A 24,124-nucleotide genomic window follows, 5' to 3' on the forward strand; every position below is an offset into this window, starting at 1 on the left:
GTCTCTCAGGGTGTAATCTCAGGGTCTGGGACCCCGGATCGAGTCCCGCATGGGGCTCCTTGCGGAGAGCCTGGTTCTCCCTCTGCCTCTCGTGAATAAATGAAATCTTAAAAAAAAAAAAAAAAAAAGGCGGGGGGGGGGGGGGGGCAGCCCGGGTGGCTCAGAAGTTTAGCGCCGCCTTCAGCCCGGGGCGTGATCCTGGAGATCCAGGATCGAGTCCCACGTCAGGCTCCCCGTGTGGAGCTTGCTACTCCCTTTGCCTGTCTCTGCCTCTCTCACTCATGAATAAATAAATAAAATCTTAAAAAAAAAAAAAATGGGTAAGAGAATTGCACATTCTCCCACTTTCTCGCAAATCACAGCTTCACAATGGTATTGTTCATCTCATATCAACAACAAAATAGCCAACTTACTTCTTTATTCTGCGTTGACAGTCCGCACGATGTGTAGCCAAATAAGCTGAACTTTCCCGGCGCAAACACAGCCAGGAGGAAAAGTAAAAGGCGAAAAAGCCACCAAACTACCTAGTTCATTCTCAACGCCTAAAGCTTCCAAACTTTCTTTTCAGACAAAAATATTCAGTCTCCGTAGAGACTGTCAAAAATTGCCAATGCCGACTATATTTCAAGTCGTCATGGCGGGGTATTGGGAAAAGTTTTCAATTAGCAATAATCGCGCCTCGGATAAACCTCATTGGCTACGATACTGCCACTGCGCAAAGCTGGGGAACGTGAGCACGCACCCTGCTCCCCCACGGATGACAACGGCCTTTTCACTGAGGGTGAGCGACTGCCGGCGAGTTCGTGGATATGACGCGTTCTGCTTCCAGCAATTACATTCGAGGTCTGTCTGCACGGGAGGCTTCCTGTTGTTCGATCATCTCGTGTCGAACATTCAGATTTTGGAAACGGGAGTGCATCCGCTGCGAATGCTGGGTAATATTATGCAAATCTTCATGACATCACAGAGACGGCCAGGTTAGTTGAATTTTGAGTAAAAACAAAAAACAAAAAAATACCCTGAGCAGCCGGAAGGCAGGGAAAGGGCGAGTGAACCAACCTAAGAAAGAGCAGCTGCGGGCGTAGGTGCAGACGGACCGGCGGGCAAAAGTTGCAGGAAGCATTTGTACAACCTCGAAGGCTAACGGAACAAACGAGGTAAAAACAAAATGTAACTAACGTGACGCAGGAAACCCCTAATCCGACTAACACGGACCATACGCACAGAAAAACCTCACGGTAGCATCACTAAGAGCTCGGAACTCTTCTTACGCTGAACCGCCGAATATATGACCTCAAGGTAGTATTGTCTTTTTTGAAAACATCATAAATCAGTCTCCGTAGAGACTGTCAAAAATTGCCAATGCCGACTATATTTCAAGTCGTCACGGCGGGGTATTGGGAAAAGTTTTCAATTAGCAATAATCGCGCCTCGGATAAACCTCATTGGCTACGATACTGCCACTGCGCAAAGCTAAAGAGCAACGCCCCCCGCTCATCATCCCCAATAGGCAAGGTTCCTATTACAGAAAGGCGAGTTTGAGTCTCATGGAAAAAATCACTAATTATTGCCTGGTTGGAAATTAAACAATCATATGAAGATCTTCCAAAAATGCATAAGCTGTTTCCAAAGGTTTCTTTTCTTGGTATCACGTAACTAAGTTCTGATGGAGCATAAAGCAAAGCATTATGGGACGGAACATGCTAATCGCTTCATTCATAGAGTGAATTGGGACGGATGAAAAATGCGCTGCGTCAGCATGCTGCTCGCTTCTCTACAGATTCACAACGTAACTATCATCTCCAAAATTGTTTATTTTTTTTAATAAATTGTGGTAACCGATATATAACAAAATTTACCACTTTTACCGTTTTAAAATATACAGTTCAGTAGCAGTAAGTACATTTGTTCTTTGCTACCCTCATCACTCTACCTCTCCAAAATTTTTTCATCATCCCAAATTGAAACTCTGTACCCATTAAACACTAACGCCCTCCCCATTCCACCCTTTCCCAGCACCTGGCAACTTCTGTTTTCTGACTCTACAAATCTGATTCCTCTAACTACCTCATATAAGTAGAATCATACAATATTTTATTTTTTGTGTCTGTTTTTGTGGGAAGTTTTTAGGTTTATTTCTTTAATCTCTATACACAATGTGAAGCTGGAACTCAGGATCTCTGGATCAAAGAATTGCATGTTCTTCCCATGGAGCCAGACACCTGTCTGGCTTCTCTCACAGCATTTTTTTTTTTTTAAATTTATTATTTTTTTTAAATTTACTCACGATAGGCACACAGTGAGAGAGAGAGAGAGGCAGAGACACAGGCAGAGGGAGAAGCAGGCTCCATGCACCGGGAGCCCGACGTGGGATTCGATCCCGGGTCTCCAGGATCCCGCCCCGGGCCAAAGGCAGGCGCCAAACCGCTGCGCCACCCAGGGATCCCTCATAGCATGTTTTAAGGTCTATCCATGTTGTAGTATATATCAGAATTTCATTCCTTTTTATGGCTGACTAATATTCTACTTATGGAATTTTATTATCCATCCATTATTCTATGAATTCACATTGCTTCCACCTTTGGCTATCGTGAATAATCCTTCTACATGACAGTGGCATACTAGTATCTGTTTGAGTCCTTGTTATCAACTCTTTTCTGTGTATAGTTGGAAGTGGAATTTCTGGATTATATGGTAATTCTTTATTATTGTTATTATTGTAACTAAGATGTAAACAGAAGTCTCCAAGAAAGTGACATTTTCCCATTTTATTACATTTTTACAGGTTTTATTTACTTATTTTAAAATATGTTATTTATTTGAGAGAAAGAAGGAAAGCACAAGAGGAGGGAAGGGGCAGCAGGAGGGGGAGAAGCAGATTCCCCCCTGCCCTGGAAGCTGGAAGTGGGGCTTGATCCCAGGATTCAGATCATGATCTGAGCCAAATGAAGACACTTAACCGATGACCCACCCAGGGGCCCCCTCCCAACATTTTATTTTATTTTTAAAGGTTTTATATAGGGCAGCCCCGGTGGCGTATCGGGCTCCCTGCATGGAGCCTGCTTCTATTTATTCATGAGAGAGAGAGGCAGAGACATAGGCGGAGGGAGAAGCAGGCTGCCTGTGGGTAACTCTGTAGAACTCGATCCTAGCCCGGGATCTTGACCTGAACCGAAGGCAAACACTCAACCACTCCCCCAAACATCTTACTATAAAAAATTTCAAACATGAGGGGTGTCTGGCTGGCTCAGTTGCTAAACCAAGAGACTCATGATCTCAGGGTTGTAAGTTTGAGCTCCACTTTGGGTGTAGAGGTTACTTCCAAATAAACTATAGTTGTTGTTTTTTTAAGTGTTGTTTTTTAACATGGGCTCGAATTCACAACTCTGAGGTCAAGACCTGAACTGAGGGCACTTGGGTGGCTCAGGTCATGATCCCAGGGTCCTGGGATCAAGCTTGGCATCCGGCTCCCTGTAGAGCCCATTTCTCCTTCTCCCTCTACCTGCCACTCCCATTGCTTGTGCTGTCAAATGGATAAATAAAATCTTTTTTTTTCTTTAAGTAAAAAACAAAACAAAATAAATGCCCAAACCTGAACTGAGATCAGGACTCGGCCAAGTAGGGCAGCCCAGGTAGCTCAGCGGTTTAGTGCTGCCTTCAGCTCAGGTGTGATCCTGGAGACCCGGGATCCAGTCCCACATCAGGCTTCCTGCATGGAGCCTGCTTCTCCCTCTGCCTGTGTCTCTGCCTGTCTCTCTCTCCTCTCTGTGTATTCTCATGAATAAATAAATTAAATCTTAAAAAAAAAAAAAAGACTTGGCCAACTAACCGACCGAGTCACCTAGATGTTCCTAAAATCTTTAAAAAATTTCAAACATGAAATATTCAAAGTATTGCTCAGTGAACATTCATACAGTCATCATCTAGTTGCAAAAATGATATCTTTAAAAGTCCTGTTTGGGAGTGCCTGGGTGGCTTTGTCGGTTAAGCATCCATCTTTGGTTCAGGTGTGATCCCAGAATTCTGGGATAGAGGCCCCCTCTCCATCTGGCTCCCTGATCAGCAGGGGAGTCTCCTTCTCTCTCTCCCTCTGCTCCTCCCCCTGCTTGTACTCTCTCCCTCTCAAATAAATAAATAAAATCTTTTTAAAAAGTTCTGTTGGATGCTGATGTGTAACCAATGTTTTTTTCCACAGGGTAGGAAAAATTAGTGGAAAAAAGGACTAGCAACTTGATTGATTTTAGATTATTTTACTTGATCCAATCAATGACTTAGTCATTAATTCCTGGTGTGGTGAAATTGTGTGTTTGACCAGCTGCCTTGGATGACTTCATCCTCCATGGAATGAGTTTCCAGCACTAAGAGAAATGGAAAAGTCAGCTCATTTCTCCCCAAAACCTGAGATTCTTTGGGACCTAAAAGCACAATAGCTCTGTATTAGCAGTCTCTCAATTAATGGTGCTCAGTCCACTTGGCAAGCTGAAAAACAATATGGGTTGGAATTTTTTTTTTTTTTTGGGTTGGAAATTTTTTATAACAAAATTTGGCTGGGGGAACATCAGTGTTTTGGCATTTCAATAGGTTTTGGTGAAACACCCATAGATGCAGAAAATATTCCTGATTACAATTTTTTTTTGACTTAGTAAAAATTTTCAGTCTACATTTTGGTCCTTTCTTTTAGCCAGTGTGGTCAGGTTAAGTAAGACACAAAAAGCTGTCATGTCAAGTGATTAGCAAGGTGACCTATCTGAGCTGTTGCTGGAGGTACTTCTCCCAAACTACTGAACTGGGTGACTTTACCAATATTTACCTCCACACATTCAACGAGAGGACCAGGAGTCAAACTCGGACTCCAGCTTTTACAATACTCTTCTGGGCTTCAGTTCATCTTAAAATGGGGGAAGTGGGGTGCCTTGGTGGGTCAGCGGTTGTGTGGCTGCCTTCTGCTCAGGGGTGTGATCCCGAGTAGGGAATCTAGTCCCGCAACAGGCTCCCTACGAGGAGCCTGCTTCTTTCGGTCTCTGCTTCTCTCTGTGTGTCTCTCATAAATAAATAAAATCTTTATAAAAATAAAATAAAATAAAATAAAATAAAATAAAATAAAATAAAATAAAATAGGGGAAGCTATTTCTTAGGTGGTCTTCAAGGTCCTAGTTAGCTGGCCTTTGATTATGTTCTAAATGCAAATTGATTGGTATCTTAATTTAGGTTATGCAAGAGCACAAAGGTTCTCATCGGCTGCATATTAGAAACAACTAAGAAGTTTGTAAACCAACTTGATGCCTAGACCAATTAAGTCAGAATCTCTGTAAATGAGACGTAGGCATTAGTTTTTTTTTTTTTTTTTTTAAAAAAGATTTTATTTATTTATTCATGAGAGACACACACAGAGAGAGGCAGAGATATAGAGGGAGAAGCCGGCTCCTCACAGGGAGCCGCATGCGGGACTCGATTCCCAGACCTCGGATCACGCCCTGAGCTGAAGGCAGATGCTCCGCCGCTGAGCCACCCAGGCGTCCCTAATCTAGATCCATTATTAAAGCTTCTACCTTAACAATGAATTCCTAACTTAGTGCTTTTTGGATGTACTATTTTGCACCGAGCACACTGTTATGGAAACTAACCACTTCTCTTAAAGGGATGCTGAATGTTAGTTTAGGAGACAGCGATCTATCTCCAACCAAAGTTCAAAACCTCTGGCCACGAAAACCAGACAGGAGGCAGTACTAGACAATCTGGGCTCCTGAACAGTGAAGCCCAGAGGATTGTGGGACTTGTAGTTTATCAAGCATCACTTCCGCCTCGTGAACTACATTTCCCCAAATGCAAAAGTAGCCAGGCAGCTGCGTCGTCAGTCGTAAAGTGTCGCTTCAACTGAGAGAGGTGAGTGTGTTCTGCGTGGGCTGCGGGTTTCTAGACGTAGGGGGGTTGTTGTAAGGGGTACCGTATTAACTCCTTGACTTTGGTGGTACCTGGCGGAGAGCTGCTGTTCTCAAAGAGCGTGTTTTCGGCAGGGTTTCCCGAGCCCTTTGGCTCAGGGATCCAGACTAGCTATGGAATGTTGAGAGAAATCGGCGTCCTGGATCTAGGTCTGGAAAGCCAAGCATATATGATAATGTTTACTTAGGGGGTGCGTATCACTACAGAATTTCTGCATTATGTTAAGGAATATGTCAGAGCCTTGTTTTTACAGCTACAAAGCTGGGGTAGAATGGCGTTCCAGGTGTCACTATTGTGCTGTGTCCCAAGTAGCAGTGTTTGCAATTAAGGGTAAACTGAAAGAATATGGGGGAAATAGAATAAAAGATATGCATGTGCTTCGTTACGTTAATGAATAAAAAATCATAAAAATCATACATCTGAAAAATGAGTAACGACTTCGTCAGCACCTGGCACACTAGAATTCACATGTGCTCTTTAGTTTTTGTTTTCTATTTTTATTTATTTATTTTTAAATAATTTATTTATTCATGAGAAACACAGAGAAAGAGAGAGAGGCGGAGACACAGGCAGAGGGAGAAGCAGGCTCCATGCAGGGAGCCCGACATGGGACTCGATCCCGGTCTCCAGGATCACGCCCTGAGCTGAAGGCGGCGCTAAACCGCTGAGCCACCAGGGCCGCCCTGTTTTTGTTTTTTAAAGATTATATTTATTTATTAATGAGAGACACAGAGAGAGGCAAAGCAGAGACACAGGCAGAGGGAGGAGAAGCAGGCTCCATGCAGGAGCCCCATGTGGGACTCCATCCCGGGACTCCAGGACCACATCCTGAGCCGAAAGCAGACGCTCAACCGCTGAGCCACCCAGACGTCCCTGCTCTTTAGTTTCTCAAGAAATACTTCTGATTTATAAAATGGGAAGTAGGTTTATGGAACACATGGTCTCCCAAGGGATGGGAGTAACCGCATTTATAAAGGTAGTCCTCAGATGGAGACGTCTTTAGATGTAGTCATAGATGGAATAACAATGAGTTATTAAAGGATTTAAAAAATATTGGTAGTAGGCCATTAATCTTTTGAGATTTATAAGAAACAATTTCTGACCAGCGAGATTTTGCTGGGAAAAGCAGAAGAGGCCTCACGTTATGCTAGAATCCTGCTTCACCAACTTTTATTTTACACTCCCTTATTATTATTAATTATTATTATTATTTATTTATTTTGAGAGAGAGTTTGTGCTCAGGGGAGGGGCAGGGAAAAGGAGAGGGAGAGAGAGAATTTTTAAAAAGATTTTATTTATTTGACAGAGAACACAAGCAGGGGGAGCAGCAGGCAGAGGGAAAGGGAGAAGCAGGCTCCCCACTGAGCAGGGAGCCTGATGTGTTTGGCTCCATCCTGGGACCCTGGGATCAAGACCTGAGCAGAAGATGGACGCTTAACTAACTATACCGAAGCACTGGGAGAGAGAATCTTTTTTTTTTTTTTTTTTAAGATTTTATTTATTTATTCATGAGAGACACAGAGACTGAGAGAGAGGCAGAGACACAGGCAGAGGGAGAAGCAGGCTCCATGCAGGGAGCCCGATGTGGGACTGGATCCCGGGTCTTCAGGATCATGCCCTGGGCTGAAGGCGGTGCTAAACCGCTGAGCCACCCGGGCTGCCCTGGGAGAGAGAATCTTAAGCAGGCTTCACACTGTGCAGAGCCTGACTTGGGGTTCAGTCTCACCATCTGGAGATCAGCCCTGAGCTGAAACCATGAATCTGCCACTTAACTGACAGTGCCACTCAGGGGCCTCCACTCCCTTTTAAAAATAGACATTATTATTTTTAGAGTCCCTTGCGCCATTTTTTAAAATAAAAAATGTACAGCTTTTCTTGGATGCAGAAATCCTTGGCAGATTCAGCAACCATTTTAAGTTCATTTCCATCTGATGGCCATGGCACAGGAGAGCTCTGGTTGTAGGGATTTTTTTGTTTGTTTGTTTTTATTTTTTATTTTTTTAAATTTTTTATTTATTTATGATAGTCACAGAGAGAGAGAGAAAGAGAGAGAGAGAGAGAGAGAGGCAGAAACATAGGCAGAGGGAGAAGCAGGCTCCATGCACCGGGAGCCCGACGTGGGATCCCGGGTCTCCAGGATCGCGCCCTGGGCCAAAGGCAGGCGCCAAACCGCTGCGCCACCCAGGGATCCCGTTTTTATTTTTTTTTTAAGATTTTATTTATTTATTCATAGAGACAGAGAGAGGGGGAGGCAGAGACACAGGCAGAGGAAGAAGCAGGCATCATACAGAGAGCCTGACGTGGGACTCTATCCAGGGTCTCCAGGATCACGTCCTGAGCTGCAGGCGGCGCCAAACCGCTGCGCCACCGGGGCTGCCCTTTTTGTTTGTTTTTAAAAAAGATTTTATTTATTTATTCATGAGAGACACAGAGAGAGAGGCAGAGACAGAAGCAGGCTCCATGCAGGGAGCTGGACATGGGACTCGATCCTGATTGTAGGTTCTTAAGAGGTCAAAAGGACAAGTTTGACTTGGGCTGTTATGAAATAGTCCAGTGTGGAGATTTTATTTTGTGAAAGGTATTAGAAATTCTTGACCAAAAAAATTATTAAAAAGATAATAAAAAGATAGCCTTGTTGTTTTGGGTTAGACTCAAGAAGGTGTGTTGGAATTAGTTTTTACTGGTGAGGGCCAGTTGTTAAATATTCAGGGACTTGCTAGCCAATTGCTAAACCATTGGTAGCCTGAAATTGGCCTTGATGGCATTATTTTCTTGTACCTTTTTGGGGGGGTGGGAGACAGTGGTGGGAGAAGGTAGTTTACCAGCACAAGCCTGGCAAGAGTTAGTTTTCCTATAAGCCTGGAGCCCCAGTGTTCACTACATTCTTAAGTTCTCAGATCCTGAGCTAGCTCACTGTCTCCCAAATTATACAAAAGATTGACTTGAATTACAAAGTAAAATTATAAATATACTCTAGATGTGTGTGTGTGTGTGGGGGGGTGGAAGGTGTACATTTCCAGTGAAAGATACTCTTCTTTTAAAGATATTTATTTGAGGGATCCCTGGGTGACGCAGCAGTTTAGCGCCTGCCTTTGGCCCAGGGCGGGATCTTGGAGATTTGGGATCGAATCCCACGTCGGGCTCCCGGTGCATGGAGCCTGCTTCTCCCTCTGCCTATGTCTCTGCCTCTCTCTCTCTCTGTGACTATCATAAATAAAAAATAAATAAAAATAAAGATATTTATTTGACAGAGTGTGAGTGCATGAGCAGGGGGAGGGGCAGAAGGAGAGGGAGAAGCAGACTCCCTGCTCTCAGGACCCTGGAATCATGACCTGAGCCAAAGCAGACACTTAACTAACTGAGCCACCCAGGCACTCAGTGAAAGATGTTTATTTGGGTGCCATCCTTCAAGATACCGAAGTCACTAATTCATTATCAGTAGGTTGTTCATAAAAGCATACAGTCTGCCACCAGAAATAGTATGATCTGGATTATCTACCTTATTTTTTTTTTTTAAGATTTTATTTATGTATTCTTGAGAGAGAGTCAGAGACACAGGCAGAGGGAGAAGCAGGCTCCATGCTGGGAGTCTGACGCAGGACTCAATCAGGGGTCTCCAGGATCATGCCCCGGGCTGAAGGCAGGCCCTAAACCGCTGAGCTACCAGGGCTACCCGATTATCTACTTTTAAAGTGAAACATTCCACATTTTAGCTTCTCTTCAAACTGTTTTCTTTTTTTTTTTCCCCTCACTTAAAAAAAAAAAGGTTTTTTTTATTTATTCATTTGAGAGAGAGTGTGCATGTGCACCTGACTAGGGGGGAAGTTCAGAAGGAAAGGGAGATGCAGATTCCCTGCTGAGCAGGGTGCCCAACTCAGGGCACAATCCCAGGAACCTGAGATCACGACCTGAGTCAAAAGCAGATGCCCAACCAACAGAGCCAGGCAGGCGCCCCTTTCTCTTCACTTTTCTGATCATATCTTTTAAGTCTTTAAAATATTCAAAAGAGCCCCCCCCCCCAATATACACTCTTTATATATATAGGAGCAAAAAAGATTAACTGCCAATAGGGAGGACCAGACTCTCTTTTTTGTGATGTTGAAAGTGGAGGAAGCTATTGATGGTTAATGCCTAGGTGCTCCTTTACTTTTCAGCTATAAATAAGATATCACCTTATACCTGGCAGAATGGCTAAAATCAAAGACACAAGAAATAACTAGTGTGGGCGAGGATGTGGAGAAAAAGGAACTCTCATGCACTGTTTGTGGGGATGCAAGCTGGTGCAGCTAATGTGGAAAACAGAATGGAGGTTCCTAAAAAAATTAAGAATAGAATTATTATATGATCCAGTAATTCCACTACTGAGTATTTACCCAAAGAAAACAAAAACATTAATTTGAAAAGATACATGCTCCTCTATGTTTATTGCAGCATTATTTACAATAGCCAAGATATAGAAGCAATCCAAGGATGGAAGCAATACATTCGTAGATGAGTGGATAAAGAAAATGTCAATACATGCACAGAAATATTATTCATCCAAAAAAAGAAGGAAATCTTGCTATTTGCAATCAACATGGATAGATCTAGAGGATATAATGCTAAGTGAAATAAGTCCAAGAAAGACAAATACCACATGATTTCACTTATGTATGGAATTTAAGAAACGAAACAAATGAACAAAAAAGAGACATTGACCACTACATTTGAAACTAAGGATGTACTACATGTCGGCTAATTAAAAAAAAAAAAAAAAAAGAGACACAGACTCTTAAATATAGGGAAAAAACTAGTGGTTGCCACAGGGGAGAAGGGATGAAAAGGTTGGTGAAATAGGTGCAGGAGAGGGGTGCCTGGGTGCCTCAGTTGGTTAAACGTCTGCCTTCAGCTCAGGTCATGATCCCAGGGTCCTGGGGTTGATCCCTGTGTCAGGGTCCCTGCTCAGCAGGGAGTCTTCCTCTCCCCTTAACTCCCTACACCCCACCCCACCCCCGCTAATGCTCTCTCTTGCTTTCTCAAATAAACAAATAAAATCTTTGAAACAAATAGGTGAAGGAGGGACGCCTGGGTGGCTCAGAGGTTGGGCATCTGCCTTTGGCTCAGGGCGTGATCCTGGAGTCCCAGGATCGAGTCCCACATTGGGCTTCCTGCACCCAGGTGTCACCTTAACGTAATGTTTTTAATGTTTATCTACATTGTAGCATAGATCAGAACTTCATGCTTATAGGTAAATAACATTTCATTGTATAGATAAGCCCCATTTTGTTTATCCATTTATCATCTGATGGTTGCCTCAGTTTTTTGTTGTTGTTGTTGTTGTTGCTTTAGTTTTTAAAACCGAGTTTCTCACATCAGGTTTCTTTCTCTGTAGAACGAGGATGAATTTGGGTTTGACTTTAAAGGCACCAAAAGGCCTCTTGATGGTGAACATCAGCAGGCAGTACTCACGCAGATCCATTGGGTTCTTTGTGCCATCAAGTCCTCCTCTGGACCCTGAGAAGGTCAAAGAGTTACAGCGCTTCGTCACTCTTTCCAAGAGACTCCTAGTGATGACAGGGGCAGGAATCTCCACTGAGTCGGGGATCCCAGACTACAGGTCAGAAAAAGTGGGACTTTATGCTCGCACTAAGCAGAAACCCATCCAGCATGGGGATTTTCTACGGAGTGCTCCAATCCGCCAGCAGTACTGGGCAAGAAACTTTGTAGGCTGGCCTCGGTTCTCCTCCCTGCAGCCTAACCCTGCACATTGGGCTTTGAGCAACTGGGAAAGGCTCGGAAAGCTGTACTGGCTGGTGACCCAAAATGTGGATGCCTTGCACACGAAAGCCGGGAGTCAGCGCCTGACGGAACTCCATGGCTGCATGCACAGGTGCAGGAAGGTCTAAATGGTTTGAATGCAGAAATGTGGGCTCCATTAGAGCAGGGACCATGGCTATCTTGATCGCTGTTGTTTTCATTAGGCCTTGAGAAAAGGATTTGGAGCAAGTTGTTTTATTTATTTCTTTAAAAAGATATTTCATTTATTTATTTGCACCTGCTCGAGAGAGCAAAAGAGAGCCCAAGAAGGGGGGAGGAGAGGGAGAAGCAGGCTCCCCGCTGAGCAGAGAGCCTGATGTGGGGCTCGATTCCAGGACTCCGGGAGATCATGACCTGAGCTGAGGGCAGATGCTTAACTGACAGAGCCACCCAGGTGCCCCTGCAAGTTGTTTATTGTGGAGTCGATCTCAGCAAACTCACTGAGGAACAAACTCAGTGGGGAAATGAAAAGCCAAGAAAAGGGTAAATTAATGAATGGGTTACTGCTTTGGTAAGCTAAAGCTCGATCCTTTGAGGAGCCCTCTGACCGTTTAGAGCATGCTTCAGAATTGTCTCACTAAAGGTTGAGGAAACTGGGGTATTTGTCCATCATGTCTCATCCCTCATTGGTTGAGGGTAAGTCTAGGGGAATTAATTCCCTAACACTGACTCTGCAGCTCTGGAAAAGGCTTCCTTGGCCAGTGAACACACTAAGAGAGATGCAGGAAGTTGCTTATAAGAGAACTGTGTGCTAGCCTGAAGGGTATTTTGAGGGGACTATGTGCAAAGTGTCAACAGCATAGGCTATAAGCTGGTGGATATCTGGTCCTAGACACGCAGAACACAGTACAGTCTGGCATATAGTCAGAAACCAGTAAATATTGATGGAATGAACACATGTAGCCCTGGCAATAACTTGAAGCTAATTGGAAACCATTTCCTTATTTTTAAGCCCCAGAGATCCTCCTGCCAATCTAGAATATATCTTGGGTGCCTACAACATGTGGTGTGCTACCTGGTGGTGTGGAGGGGTCAAACCAATATATACAATGTGAGAATTTTATTTTATTTTATTTTATTATTTTATTTTATTTATTTTATTTTATTTTTAAATTTTATTTTATTTTATTTTTATTTATTTATTTTTTATTTTATGACTAATGAGAGACAGAGAGAGAGGGAGAGGCCAAGACACAGGCAGAGGGAGAAGCAGGTTCCATGCAGGGAGCCCGATGGGGGACTCGATCCTGGGTCTCCAGGATCACGCCCCAGGCCGAAGGCAGTGCCAAACCGCTGAGCCACCCAGGCTGCCCCAATGTAAGAATTTTATATGTGAGAACTTTGTGATCTCTTTGAAGTGGGGGAGGGATCTAAAAATAATAATGTTTAACAATAAACAACTTCACACAATTGTTAAATTATGAGGTCTTTAAATTTTTTTTTTTCTTTTTTAAGATTTTATTTATTTACTCATGAGAGACACACGGAGGGAGAAGCAGGCTCCATGCAGGGAGCCCAACGCGGAACTCGATCCTGGGTCTCCAGGATCATGCCCTAGGCTGTAGGCGGCGCTAAACCGCTGGGCCACCGGGGTTGCCCAAATTATGAGGTCTTCCATAGACATGTTTTGCAAGTTCAGAGAAAGTTTTGTAAAGCTTGGAGTAATTGGTCAAGCTTTTATAGGAAAGGTGGGGCTTAAATCTAGCTCAGGTCTGACTAGCAAAAGAAGGGAGAGGGCTTTCTAAATGAAGAGGACTGGCAGCTCAGTGGTTTAGCGCCTGCCTTCATCCCAGGGCGTGATCCTGGAGACCTGGGATCAAGTCCCATGTCAGGCTCCCTGCATGGAGCCTGCTTCTCCCTCTGCCTGTGTCTCTGCCTCTCTCTCTGTGTGTCTCTCATGAATAAATAAATAAAATCTTTAAAAAAAAAAAAATGAAGAGAACTTGTAGAGCCCAGAGGAGTCTGGCCTGGCATCTGTGGGGACTACTATGAAATCAGATTGTCTGGGAAGTCTAGACCCAGATCATGGGTACGTCTGAAAATAGTGCAGTGCAATTTGGGTCTGTCTTTAGAGACCAAAGGGGAATATTAGTGGTTTCTGAGCAAGAAAGCAACATGATAAAAATAGCATTTGAGGAAAGTCACACAGGATTAGAGAGAGTGGCTCAGGGAGGTCAGCCTGAAGGACCTAGATCTAGGTGGTACCAGGGGAATTCAAGAGTTAATGATGGCCGTGGGTCCATTAAAACTTTCTTTTCATGATGAAAATTTCAAATGTTCCTAAAAGGAAAGTAGTATAATGAACTCCCATATACCATCACTCAGATACAAAGATTTTATGATGTCTGATTTATCCCCTTTTCATGTCTCTTAAAATATTTTATTTTTTTTTAAGATTATTTATTTATTTATTCATGAGAGAGAGAGAGAGAGGGGCAGGCAGAGACACAGGCAGAGGGAGAAGCAGGCTCCATGCAGGGAGCCCGACAGGGGACTTTATCCCAGGTCTCCAGGATCACACCCTGGGCTGAAGGCGGTGCTAAACCACTGAGCCACCCGGGCTGCCCTCTTAAAATATTTTAAAATAAATCTAAGACTTTTCATTTCATAGGGGGCTGGGTTTCCAAGATAGAATTAATTAATTAATTAATTAATTAATTATTATTTTAGAGGAGGAGAGCACACACACACACACACACACACACAGGTGGGAGGGACAGAGGGAGAGGGAATCTTGAGCAAACTTCCTACTGAGTGGGGAGCCCAATGAGGGTCTTGATCTCATGACCCTGAGATCATAACCTGAGCCAAAACCAAGAGTCAGATGCTAAACTGACTGCACTACCCAGGTACCCTCCATTTTTTAAAAAAGATTTTCTTAAGTAATCTCTCTACCTAACGTGGGGCTCAAATTCACAACCCTGAGGCCAAGAGTCACATGTTCCACCAACTGAGCCAGCCAGGCACCCCTTGTTAGGGGGCCTAATAAGTAAAATAATCAACATAATCTGATACTGACTAGATAAAAAGGAGCAAATGAGTAACAAGCTTTCCCAAGGGTTCCAACCCAAGTAACTGGAGAAAGGATGGTGATGGAGAAGTTGGGGAGGGGCAGGTGAAGACAGAGACAGAGGGAAGCTGGACGGGACAGTCAAGAGGACTTGGGAGTTTGGGAGGTAGAGTAGCAGTGGAGTTGTTTTTTTTTTTTTTTTTTTTTAAGATTTTATTTATTCAAGAGAGAGAGAGAGGCAGAGACACAGGCAGAGGGAGAAGCAGGCTCCATGCAGGGAGCCCGATGTGGGACTTGATCCTGGGTCCCCAGAATCATGTCCTGGGCTGAAGGCAGCGCTAAACCGCTGAGCCACCCAGGCTGCCCCAAGCAGTGGAGTTTTGTACAGGGGAGGGGACCATTAGCACAGAGGCATTGCAGCAGTGAAAATGGAGCATCCCCAGGGTGGAGAAGATAGAAAACTGGCCGGAAGACTGAGGAGTAGAGAAGAAATCAACTAAACCACCTTTTGTTCTTTCTTTTAGCAGCTATTTAGTGAACATCCACTGTCTGTGGGCACTGTTCGAGGTGGTGGGCATAGCACAGTGGTCAAAGGACTGAGAGTTCTTGCCCTCTTGGAGCTCATGATTAGAGAGGTAAGAAGAGACACAGAAGACACTGGGTAAGGACACCAAGGGGGAAGAGAGTTTTAAAGAGATGATGGTGATGGACAGCAACAGTCACCCCAGAGGGAAGGAGAGGGAAAGAGGGAAAAGCACTGGTTTGGCCACTAAGGAAGTCATTTGCAGTTTTATTAAGGATAAAAATGAGCCACGAGGATAAGCAGGGAGTAGTGTAAGTAAGGAAAACAGATGTACACTACTTGTTCTATAAGGCTGGCAGTAGAAGGAAGGTGAGAAGTGGTAAAAAGGTCATGAGAAGGGATTCCTAACGTGGGGGAAAGAATGGCTGTTAGGAATGGCAAGGACGGGCAGCCCGGGTGGCTCAGCGGTTTAGCGCCACCTTCAGCCCAGGGCCTGATCCTGGAGACCTGGGATCGAGTCCCGCGTCAGGCTTCCTGCATGGAGCCTGCTTTTCCCTCTGCCTGTGTCTCTACCTCCCTCTCTCTCTCTCTCTGTGTGTCTCTCATGAATGAATAAATAAAATCTTAAAAAAAAAAAAAGGAATGGCAAGGAATGTTGGAGGAGTTAAAAACCTCAGGGATGAGACGTCTTTGGCAGCTTCAGGCCTCCCCAGACCAACCATTCAGTCAGCCTCTTCTTTGGTTTCAGGGTCCTTTGCTTGGACTGTGGTGCACAGATTCCTCGGGGGGTGTTGCAAGAGCGTTTTGAAGCCCTGAACCCCACCTGGAGTGCTGAGGCCCATGGCCTGGCTCCTGATGGTGACGTATTTCTCACAGAGGAGCAGGTACAGAGCTTTCAGGTCCCGTCCTGTGCTCAATGTGGAGGCCCCCTGAAACCAGATGTCGTTTTCTTCGGGGACACAGTGAACCCTGACAGGGTTGACTTTGTGCGCAGGCGTGTAAAAGAAGCCGACTCCCTCTTGGTAGTGGGATCATCCTTGCAGGTATCTGCCTTGGTCAGGGTGGTAACTGCCCCTTTTGTGGGATAGAGAGCCCCGGGGTGGCTCCCTATTTGGTTTCTCTCTTCCTGCATTGAGACCTGTGTCTTCTTCTTGTAAGGTATACTCCGGTTACAGGTTTATCCTCACTGCTCGAGAGAAGCAGCTCCCAATTGCAATACTTAACATTGGGCCCACACGGTCGGATGACTTGGCATGTCTGAAATTGGATTCTCCTTGTGGAGAACTGCTGCCTTTGATAGACCCACACTGACCACAACCTGATGTTTCTGAGCCAGAAACTGGGACTTTCACTTTAATCCTATTAAAGGTAAGTTAAAGGCTTTCTTAGATACCAGTTTCCAGTTTGCATTCAACTGAGAGCACTGACAAAATATAGAAAGTTCTAGGCTTTTTAATGTATGGCCATTCTTTTTTTTTTTTCTTAAAGATTTTGTTAATTCACGAGAGACACAGAGACAGAGAGAGGCAGAGACTCAGGCAGAGGGAGAAGCTGGCTCTCTGCAAGGAGCCCAAGGTGGGACTTGATTCCCAGACCCCAGGATCATGGCCTGAGCCCAAGGCAGACACTCAACCACTGAGCCACGCAGGCGTCCCTGTATGGCCATTCTTTTTTTTTTTTTTTTTTTAATTTTTATTTATTTATGATAGTCACACAGAGAGAGAGAGAGAGGCAGAGACACAGGCAGAGGGAGAAGCAGGCTCCATGCACCGGGAGCCCGACGTGGGATTCGATCCCGGGTCTCCAGGATCGCGCCCCGGGCCAAAGGCAGGCGCTAAACCGCTGTGCCACCCAGGGTTCCCATGTATGGCCATTCTTAATTAAAACTAAGTTTGTTATTCTTTTATTATTTTTATTCATTTATTTTATTTTATTTATTTGAGAGAGAGCATGAGTGGGAGGGAAGGGCAGAGGGAGAAGCAGACTTCCCCCACTGAGCCTGGAACCTGACACAGGGCTTGATCCCAGGACCCCAACAACCTGAGTGGAAGGCAGCCACTTAACTGAGCCACCCAGGTACCCCACTTATTTTTAAAATATTTTTATTTTTAAAAAATATTTTATTTATTTATTCATGAGAGACACAGACTGAGAGGCAGAGACACAGGTAGAGGGAGAAGCAGGCTCCATGCAGGGAGCCCGATGTGGGACTCAATCCCGGGACCCCAGGATCACACCCTGGGCGGAAGGCAGGCACTAACCCACTGAGCTACCCAGGGATCCCCTATTTTTAAAATATTTTTATTTATTTGAGAGAAGAGTGTGAGCATGTGAGCAGGGAGAGAGGCAAAAGGGGAGGGAGAGGGGAAAAATCTCAAGCAGACTACTCACTGAGGGCACAGTTGAACTTGGGGCTCAATCTCATAAACCTGAGATCATGACCGAGCCAAAAGCAAGAGTCAGCACCCAATGGACTATTATTTTTTAAGATTTTATTTATTCATGAGACACACACACACACAGGCAGAGGGAGAAGCAGGCTCCACGCAGGGAGGCGCTAAACCACTGAGCCACCCAGGGATCCCCTGGACTATTATTTATTTATTTATTTATTTTAGACTTTTGTTTATTTATGATAGTCACATAGAGAGAGAGAGAGAGAGAGAGGCAGAGACACAGGCAGAGGGAGAAGCAGGCTCCATGCACCGGGAGCCTGATGTGGGATTCGATCCCGGGTCTCCAGGATCGCGCCCTGGGCCAAAGGCAGGCGCTAAACCGCTGCGCAACCCAGGGATCCCGACTATTATTTTTTTAAAACATTTATTTACGGGCAGCCCAGGTGGCTCAGCGGTTTAGCGCCGCCTTCAGCCCAGGGCCTGATCCTGAAGACCCAGGATCGAATCCCATGTCAGGCTCCCTTCGTGGAGCCTGCTTCTCCCTCTGCCTGTGTCTCTGCCTCTCTCTCCCTCTCTCTCATGAATAAATAAAATCTTTAAAAAAAATTTTATTTGGGATCCCTGGGTGGCGCAGCGGTTTAGTGCCTGCCTTGGGCCCAGGGCGCGATCCTGGAGACCCAGGATCGAATCCCACATTGGGCTCCCGGTGCATGGAGCCTGCTTCTCCCTCTGCCTGTGTCTCTGCCTCTCTCTCTCTCTCTCTGTGACTATCATAAATAAATTAATTAATTTAAAAAAAGAAAAACAATTTACGTATTTGAGAGAGAGTGTGCACACGCATGTGTGTGTGAGTGGGGGCGGGGCAAATGGAGGAGAGGGAGATGGAGGGGGGGGGGGGAGAGAGAGAGAGAGAGAAAAGCAGACTCCTCACTGAGTGTGGAGCTCCACTCTGGCTTGATCCCACAACCCAAGTCAAAATTAACAGTTGGATGCTTAATCAACTGAGCCCCCCAGATACCCCTTAATTAAAATTAATTTTTAAGTATGCATTAAGCTATAATGTTCCAGATCTAGGCACGTGCCATTCATTCACTCATTCATGAGGGAGGGAGGAGAGAGGGACAAAGGGAGAAGGAGAGCAAGAATCTTTAAGTAGGCTCCACACTCAGCTTTATTGAGACATAACTCCACCCTTTTGAAGTATACAATTAAGTTGCTTTATAGTACACTCAGAAAATTGTACATTTTCACCACTAATTCCAGAATATTTTCATCATCCCAAGAAGAAACCTTATACCCATTAGCAGTCACTCCCCATTCCCCATCCCCACCACCACTCCCCAGTCCCTGCCAACAACTACTCTATTTCTGCCTATTCTAGACATTTCATGTAATATGTGGCCTTTTGTGCCTGGCTGCTCCACTTGGTGTAATTTCAAGATTCATCCATATTGTAGCATGTGTTGGTACTTTTTATCTACTTTATGAATATAACCACTTAAAAAGCTTTATTGAGATATAGAGTTCACAAACCATACAGTTTACTTATTTAATATGTACAATTCAATAGTTTTTAGTATATTCCAAGAGACGTACAACCAGTTTTTAAAAAGAGACTTTAATTTTTAGAAGAGTTTTAGGTTCACACTAAAACTGAGCAGAAAGTACAGAGTGTTCCCATAGTCTCCTTTGCCCTGTACACTCACACAGTATTTATCATTCACCTCCTGACATCTTGGTTGTTTCCAAGTCTTTGGCAATTATTAAGTTGCTGTAAACGTGTGTGTGTTTTTGAGGAGTAGAGAACTTATGTGGGCCTAAGTTTTCAATTCATTTGGGTAGGTACCAAAGAGCAAGATGGATGAATTGCACGATAAAACTATGTTTAGTTTTGTATGCAGCTGCTAAACTGCCTTCCAAAGTGGCTGTATCATTTTGGATTCCCACCAATGAATGAAAGTTCCTGTACAACCACTCTTTAAGAACAATTTTAAATTGAAGTATACTATACATGCAGAGAAGTGCATGTACTATAAGTGGACAGCTTGATGAAGACACATAGCATCTTGATGAAGGAACAGAATACTACTAGACTAGCACCAAAGAAGCCCCCTTTGCACACACTTTTTTTAAAGTAGTAGGCTCCATGCCTAGCGTGCCCACAACCTTGAGATAAGACCTGAGCCAAGATCAATTGTTGGAGGCTCAACCAACTGAGCCACTTAGGTGCCCCAACATACACACTTTTTAAACTAGGTTATTACTAGAATAATACATATTTATTGTAGAATGTTTAGATGATACAGATAAGTAAAAAGAATATAATACAAATTACCCGTTATTTCACCACCAGGATAACCGAAACTTAACATTCTGGTATAACTAAATGTTTTTACAAAAATCAAATCAAGCTATGCATATTTTAGCGCATCCCATTTTCATTTAACAAGATACGTTGACCATCCTTACATGCCCTAAATGCTGTGGTTTTTTCAGTGGTTGGCTGATGTTCACCATCATTACCCACTCTCGGCTTACTCAGCATTAACCTGTTTCATTTCTTTTCAGATACTTAAGGACTCCTCCATTCTTCCTCTAAACAATCGAAGCTCACTGAGTGCAGCCTGTAGAGGGCAGCAAACTGACTCTTTCTCCCAGACCCTCTCTGAACTGGGCAGGCTTCAGAGTCAGGTTGCCAGAGATTTGACCCTAAGGACTTTTTCAAAGCAGCAACCGCTCTTGATAGGGAAACTGCCTTTACTTGCTTTTTATCTCACCAGGTAGAAGAAATGGCCCAGGAAATATGTAGGCCAGAACGGTCTTTGGAGTGCCAACCCAGAATCTCACTAATGTAGAGGGTGAGGGGAAAAGAAAATGACTTAATTTATAATTACAAATGGTTAAATGTCTCTGAAACGTTCTGATATATATTTTTTAAAGATGAGCAATAGTATGAATGAATTTTTTATTGACTAAGGAATAAAGGGATCATAACACACCAGGTATGTGGGCTGTACATTTATATTCTTTGTTTTGTTTTAAAGATTTTATTTATTCATGAGAGACACACAGAGAGAGGTGGAGACACAGGCAGAGGGAGAAGCAGGCTTTCCACAGTAGCTGGATGTGGGACTCGATCCCGTGACTCCAGTATCACACCCTGGGCCGAAGGCAGGCTCTCAACCACTGAGCTACCAAGGCATCCCTTCTTTTTTTAATCAGCTAAAAGAGAATGAGGCTTTATGATATGGTTCTCTAAGGATTTCTGCTGGATTTCAGCTGCCAGAATGAGACACTTGCCTCCAACCTGGTTTGTAGAAAGGAAACAAGTGGGCTCTTAAACTGGTTTCTTGCCAAGTAAGGCAGCAAGACCTGTTTGATAATTGTATTAGCCAGAAGGAATCACCGTACCAGGCTAAAGGTTTCAGGACAGTCTCATCACAAAGTAAAGCGGATGAAAGAATCACAGTCTATTCTAGATGGTTTTTGTCTAAGATTAGGGCAAGCAATACATGTTCATCCTGCATCTGCCTAAGAAGTGAGTTTTAGTGAACTGGGATAATCCAGGATCTTGAAACCAACACAGTTCTTTAGTCTGCACAACTGGATGTTTTCCCATAGTCATTAATTCTGAAGAGGTGTAAGGTTGTTGTAAATCTCCTTCTAGGTTTTTTGCAGAGGAGGATCTGAAGGTGCTTTGAATCCGATTTGCTCAGTTACCAAAAGTCAGTACCAGTAACTGTATTCAAATCTGGGTCTTTGGGATCCCAACCACAAATTTCATCAGTGGTTACTGATAGACATTGTAATAAAGTACTAAGGCTACAAAGATATAACTTCTTGGTTTAAAGTGGCTCACAGAGAATGTACCATTTCCTTCTTATGCTCTACCAGAAAACATCACAGATTCATGCATGTAATGACAGAACGAGAGCAAATTTAATGCATCCCCTCTCATTTTATTTTGGAGGAAACTAAGATACAGACTTACCAAAGACCATAAAACGTTGTTTCAGAGCCAGAACTAGAATCCAATACTTTGCTCCCAGGTCTTTTCTTTTTAAACAACTGCTTCGTATTTGTCCGAGGATTATGCTTACAAAGAAGTCAGCCTGAAACAGAAGTAGAAGCCAGCAGTACAACTGGCCAAGGAGACCAGGAATGGTTAAGATGCAGGAGACAGTGGAGAGCATGTTAGGTTGCTAGGGAGGAAGGCAGGCTCTATCACCTAATGCTGGCACAATTCATGCAACCAAGTCTTCAGGACCTCAGGAATGTTCACATTGTTCAGTTCTTCCTGAGGTGGAATTCCTCCCCAAAGATTTGTCCCAAAAGGAACTTGGCATTTCCTGAAGTTGATGTTCCTCATGTCTCACCTTACATTTTTTGCTTTCTACCAGCATGGCAGTTCCTAACCCACTATAAGTGCCCTTTGTTGTAATAACAAACTGACTAGTGGCCGCTATCAGTTTGTCATTGCCCTGGTTTCAAGCTTTTAACTGCATAAGCCCAGCTTTGGGCATGACTTTCCTCAACTGCTATGGCTCTGCTATCACAGTTTTAGTAAGTAGAAGTTACAAAGGCAAACAAGTACATAACACTCAAAACCAATTTTCTACTAACTCATATTCCTTCTTTTATGCTGTCATAAATTGAGTATCTCTCACCTCTCCCTTAAATAATAGCATTCTTTGAGCACACTGTATCCAAAACACTATTTTATAACACATTATTAGCTCACTTAATGAGTTAACCCCACAAGAAATGCTTGGCCATGCATAAGTCAGTTTCAGTGAATGCCAAACTTTTCCTGAGAGGATCAATTTAAGGACCAACAGGAAATTCAACACTCCTAAGGGTGACCAGCTGTCCCAGATTGCCCAGTACTGAGGGGGTTTCCTGGCTTGCAAGACTTTCAGTGCTAAAACCAGGGTGAGTTGGTTACCCCTGTTCCTAGGAACAGGGTATAATAGTTAATTGGAATAGTTAATCTGGAATAGTTCATTCCAGATACTCTATCCTTGTTGGACTGACGGTGCTCTGAGATCCAGATTTTTAATTTAATTTTTACGTCACAAAAACACTTTGTGAAGAAAAAAAAAAAAATCGTCTGAGAAAGGAGTGTTTTTTGTTTTTTTCTCTACTAGAAAAGGGATATAACATGGCATCGAAAGCACTGAGATATACACAGACCTGGGTTTCCATCCCTGTCTTGCCACTTACTAATTACGTGAATTTGGGCAAGTGGTTAATCTTCAATCTCTTTATAGATGAGGATACTAGTAGCTACCTCACTGGGTTGTTAGGGAAGATTAAAAAAAGGTAGTGATGCATCTGAAGCTCATAGCACAGTGGCTGGCACACAGTAAGCAAATATCAGCCATTATCACTAGGCCAAACCTTTCTCTTCTCTTGAGTACTCCTTTAACTAGACTCGGGTGGATCTCCTCCAGAGCCACATTCCCTTTTTGTATACCTGTCTTTTTAAAAAGATTACAAAAGCTAAGTCTTGCTTGATATAATAAAGCCTTTCTAAAGTAAAGAGTATCCTTCTCTCTCATTCCCCATGGGAAAGTAGTATTTATGGAACATTTACTATAAAACAAGCACTGCAGGAAGCCTTTTACAAGGCGTTGACTCACCTAATTCCCACAACCCCATGATCTGCACACTATTAATTCTTTTGACAGATGAGGATCCTGAAGCTTGGAGATTTTATGTAACCAGCCCAAGTTCACCTGGGGTGACCAGGCCAGAAATCAAAGCCAGTCTATCCAGTTCCTAACTGTCTTTAATGATCCAGAAGCCCGGAGGGGAACTGCGCAATGGCACTTTGGGAGGGAAGAAGGGCAAGACTCCAGGCACTTCCCGAGGTGACCCCCCCCCCCTCCACTAAGTCCTGAGAAATGAACAGGCAAGCACCAGGCGGGAAAGGGAAGAGCATTCCAAATGGAGGTCAGAACTGCAAATCCCTCCACCTTCCCCTCTTGAAACTGGGGACTTGGGGCGTAGAGGCCCTCGGCTCGCCCAGCGTCCACCTGCCTACCTCCTCGCCCCAGTCTGGCTCCCGGCAAACCAGCTTCTCCGCCCCCTCGTCCCTTTCCGGATGGAGGCCCCGGAGGAGCATCAACCAGAAACTGGCAGGGGGCTGGGAGAGGAGGGCCGTGGGGGGGGCCGAGACGCCCAGACAGGCACGCGCACCGCAGGAAGGTGGGCCCCAACGTCATACCCACGTGAGCTCGCCCTTTTTTCGCACTTGGCCCGCCCCTTCTTTTCTTCCTGCCGAATTCTGACCCTGGAGAACAGCGCACGGAAGACCCAGGAAGCCGCATCCGAAGCCCTGACCGCCACCTCACCCTGACGCCGCCTGGAGCAACCGGCACCAGCCACTGCGCCTGCGCCAGCTCGGGCCGACGCGAGAGGGGGCGGGGTCAGAGCCTGGGGGCGGAGCTTTACACT

General features: G+C 44.3%; 2 protein-coding genes, 1 long non-coding RNA gene and 2 other non-coding genes across 13 annotated transcripts in view; 1 reads left to right on the plus strand and 4 right to left on the minus strand.

Annotated features, from left to right (window-relative positions):
* PXN (paxillin) overlaps positions 1-897 on the minus strand; it is a 66,367-nt gene extending 65,470 nt beyond the window's left edge. For 2 of the 3 annotated variants that reach the window (XM_072802774.1, XM_072802777.1), the window contains exon 1: positions 414-897. The gene's annotated coding sequence lies outside the window, so the exon portion shown is untranslated. The remainder of the gene's footprint in view (positions 1-413) is intronic. The other variant, XM_072802781.1, reaches the window with a different exon arrangement.
* Positions 583-723, minus strand: LOC140619878 (U4 spliceosomal RNA). The gene has a single exon (XR_012019683.1). It is a non-coding gene; the product is annotated as a U4 spliceosomal RNA (small nuclear RNA).
* A 97-nt stretch (positions 898-994) lies between the features above and the next one.
* Positions 995-20,668, plus strand: SIRT4 (sirtuin 4). 6 transcript variants are annotated; one of them, XM_072802784.1, is made up of 6 exons: positions 995-1,789; positions 11,312-11,809; positions 12,689-12,787; positions 16,018-16,312; positions 16,428-16,637; positions 20,234-20,668. In XM_072802784.1, the coding sequence occupies exons 2-5, from the start codon at positions 11,319-11,321 to the stop codon at positions 16,578-16,580; spliced, it is 1,038 nt and encodes a 345-aa protein (XP_072658885.1). In that variant the 5' UTR covers positions 995-1,789; positions 11,312-11,318; the 3' UTR covers positions 16,581-16,637; positions 20,234-20,668. The 6 variants fall into 6 exon arrangements, with proteins under 6 accessions (XP_072658885.1, XP_072658883.1, XP_072658886.1 ...); XM_072802782.1 differs by lacking the exon at positions 995-1,789 and adding an exon at positions 5,731-5,883; XM_072802785.1 differs by lacking the exons at positions 995-1,789; positions 20,234-20,668 and adding exons at positions 5,731-5,883; positions 16,758-16,965.
* On the minus strand, positions 1,335-1,475 carry LOC140619846 (U4 spliceosomal RNA). The gene has a single exon (XR_012019654.1). It is a non-coding gene; the product is annotated as a U4 spliceosomal RNA (small nuclear RNA).
* LOC140619419 (uncharacterized) lies at positions 18,813-24,082 on the minus strand. Of its 2 annotated transcripts, none has more exons than XR_012019329.1 (3): positions 23,895-24,082; positions 21,657-21,807; positions 18,813-20,972 (listed from the first exon to the last, which is right to left on the minus strand). It is a non-coding gene; the product is annotated as an uncharacterized lncRNA (long non-coding RNA). The 2 variants fall into 2 exon arrangements; XR_012019328.1 differs by having other exon boundaries at positions 18,813-20,887; positions 23,895-24,079.
* Between the last annotated feature and the right edge of the window lie 42 nt (positions 24,083-24,124).

This window comes from Canis lupus, chromosome 27 (genome assembly GCF_048164855.1).
Source record: "Canis lupus baileyi chromosome 27, mCanLup2.hap1, whole genome shotgun sequence".
Classification (NCBI taxonomy): domain Eukaryota; kingdom Metazoa; phylum Chordata; class Mammalia; order Carnivora; family Canidae; genus Canis; species Canis lupus.

Bases quoted from the DNA above. Each gene is read 5' to 3' on its own strand.
- SIRT4 (XM_072802784.1), top strand. From the start codon at position 11,319: ATGAATTTGGGTTTGACTTTAAAGGCACCAAAAGGCCTCTTGATGGTG. The intron at 11,810-12,688 runs GTGCAGGAAGGT...CTTATTTTTAAG, and splicing joins CTCCATGGCTGCATGCACAG to CCCCAGAGATCCTCCTGCCA. The intron at 12,788-16,017 runs GTGAGAATTTTA...CTTTGGTTTCAG, and splicing joins GTCAAACCAATATATACAAT to GGTCCTTTGCTTGGACTGTG.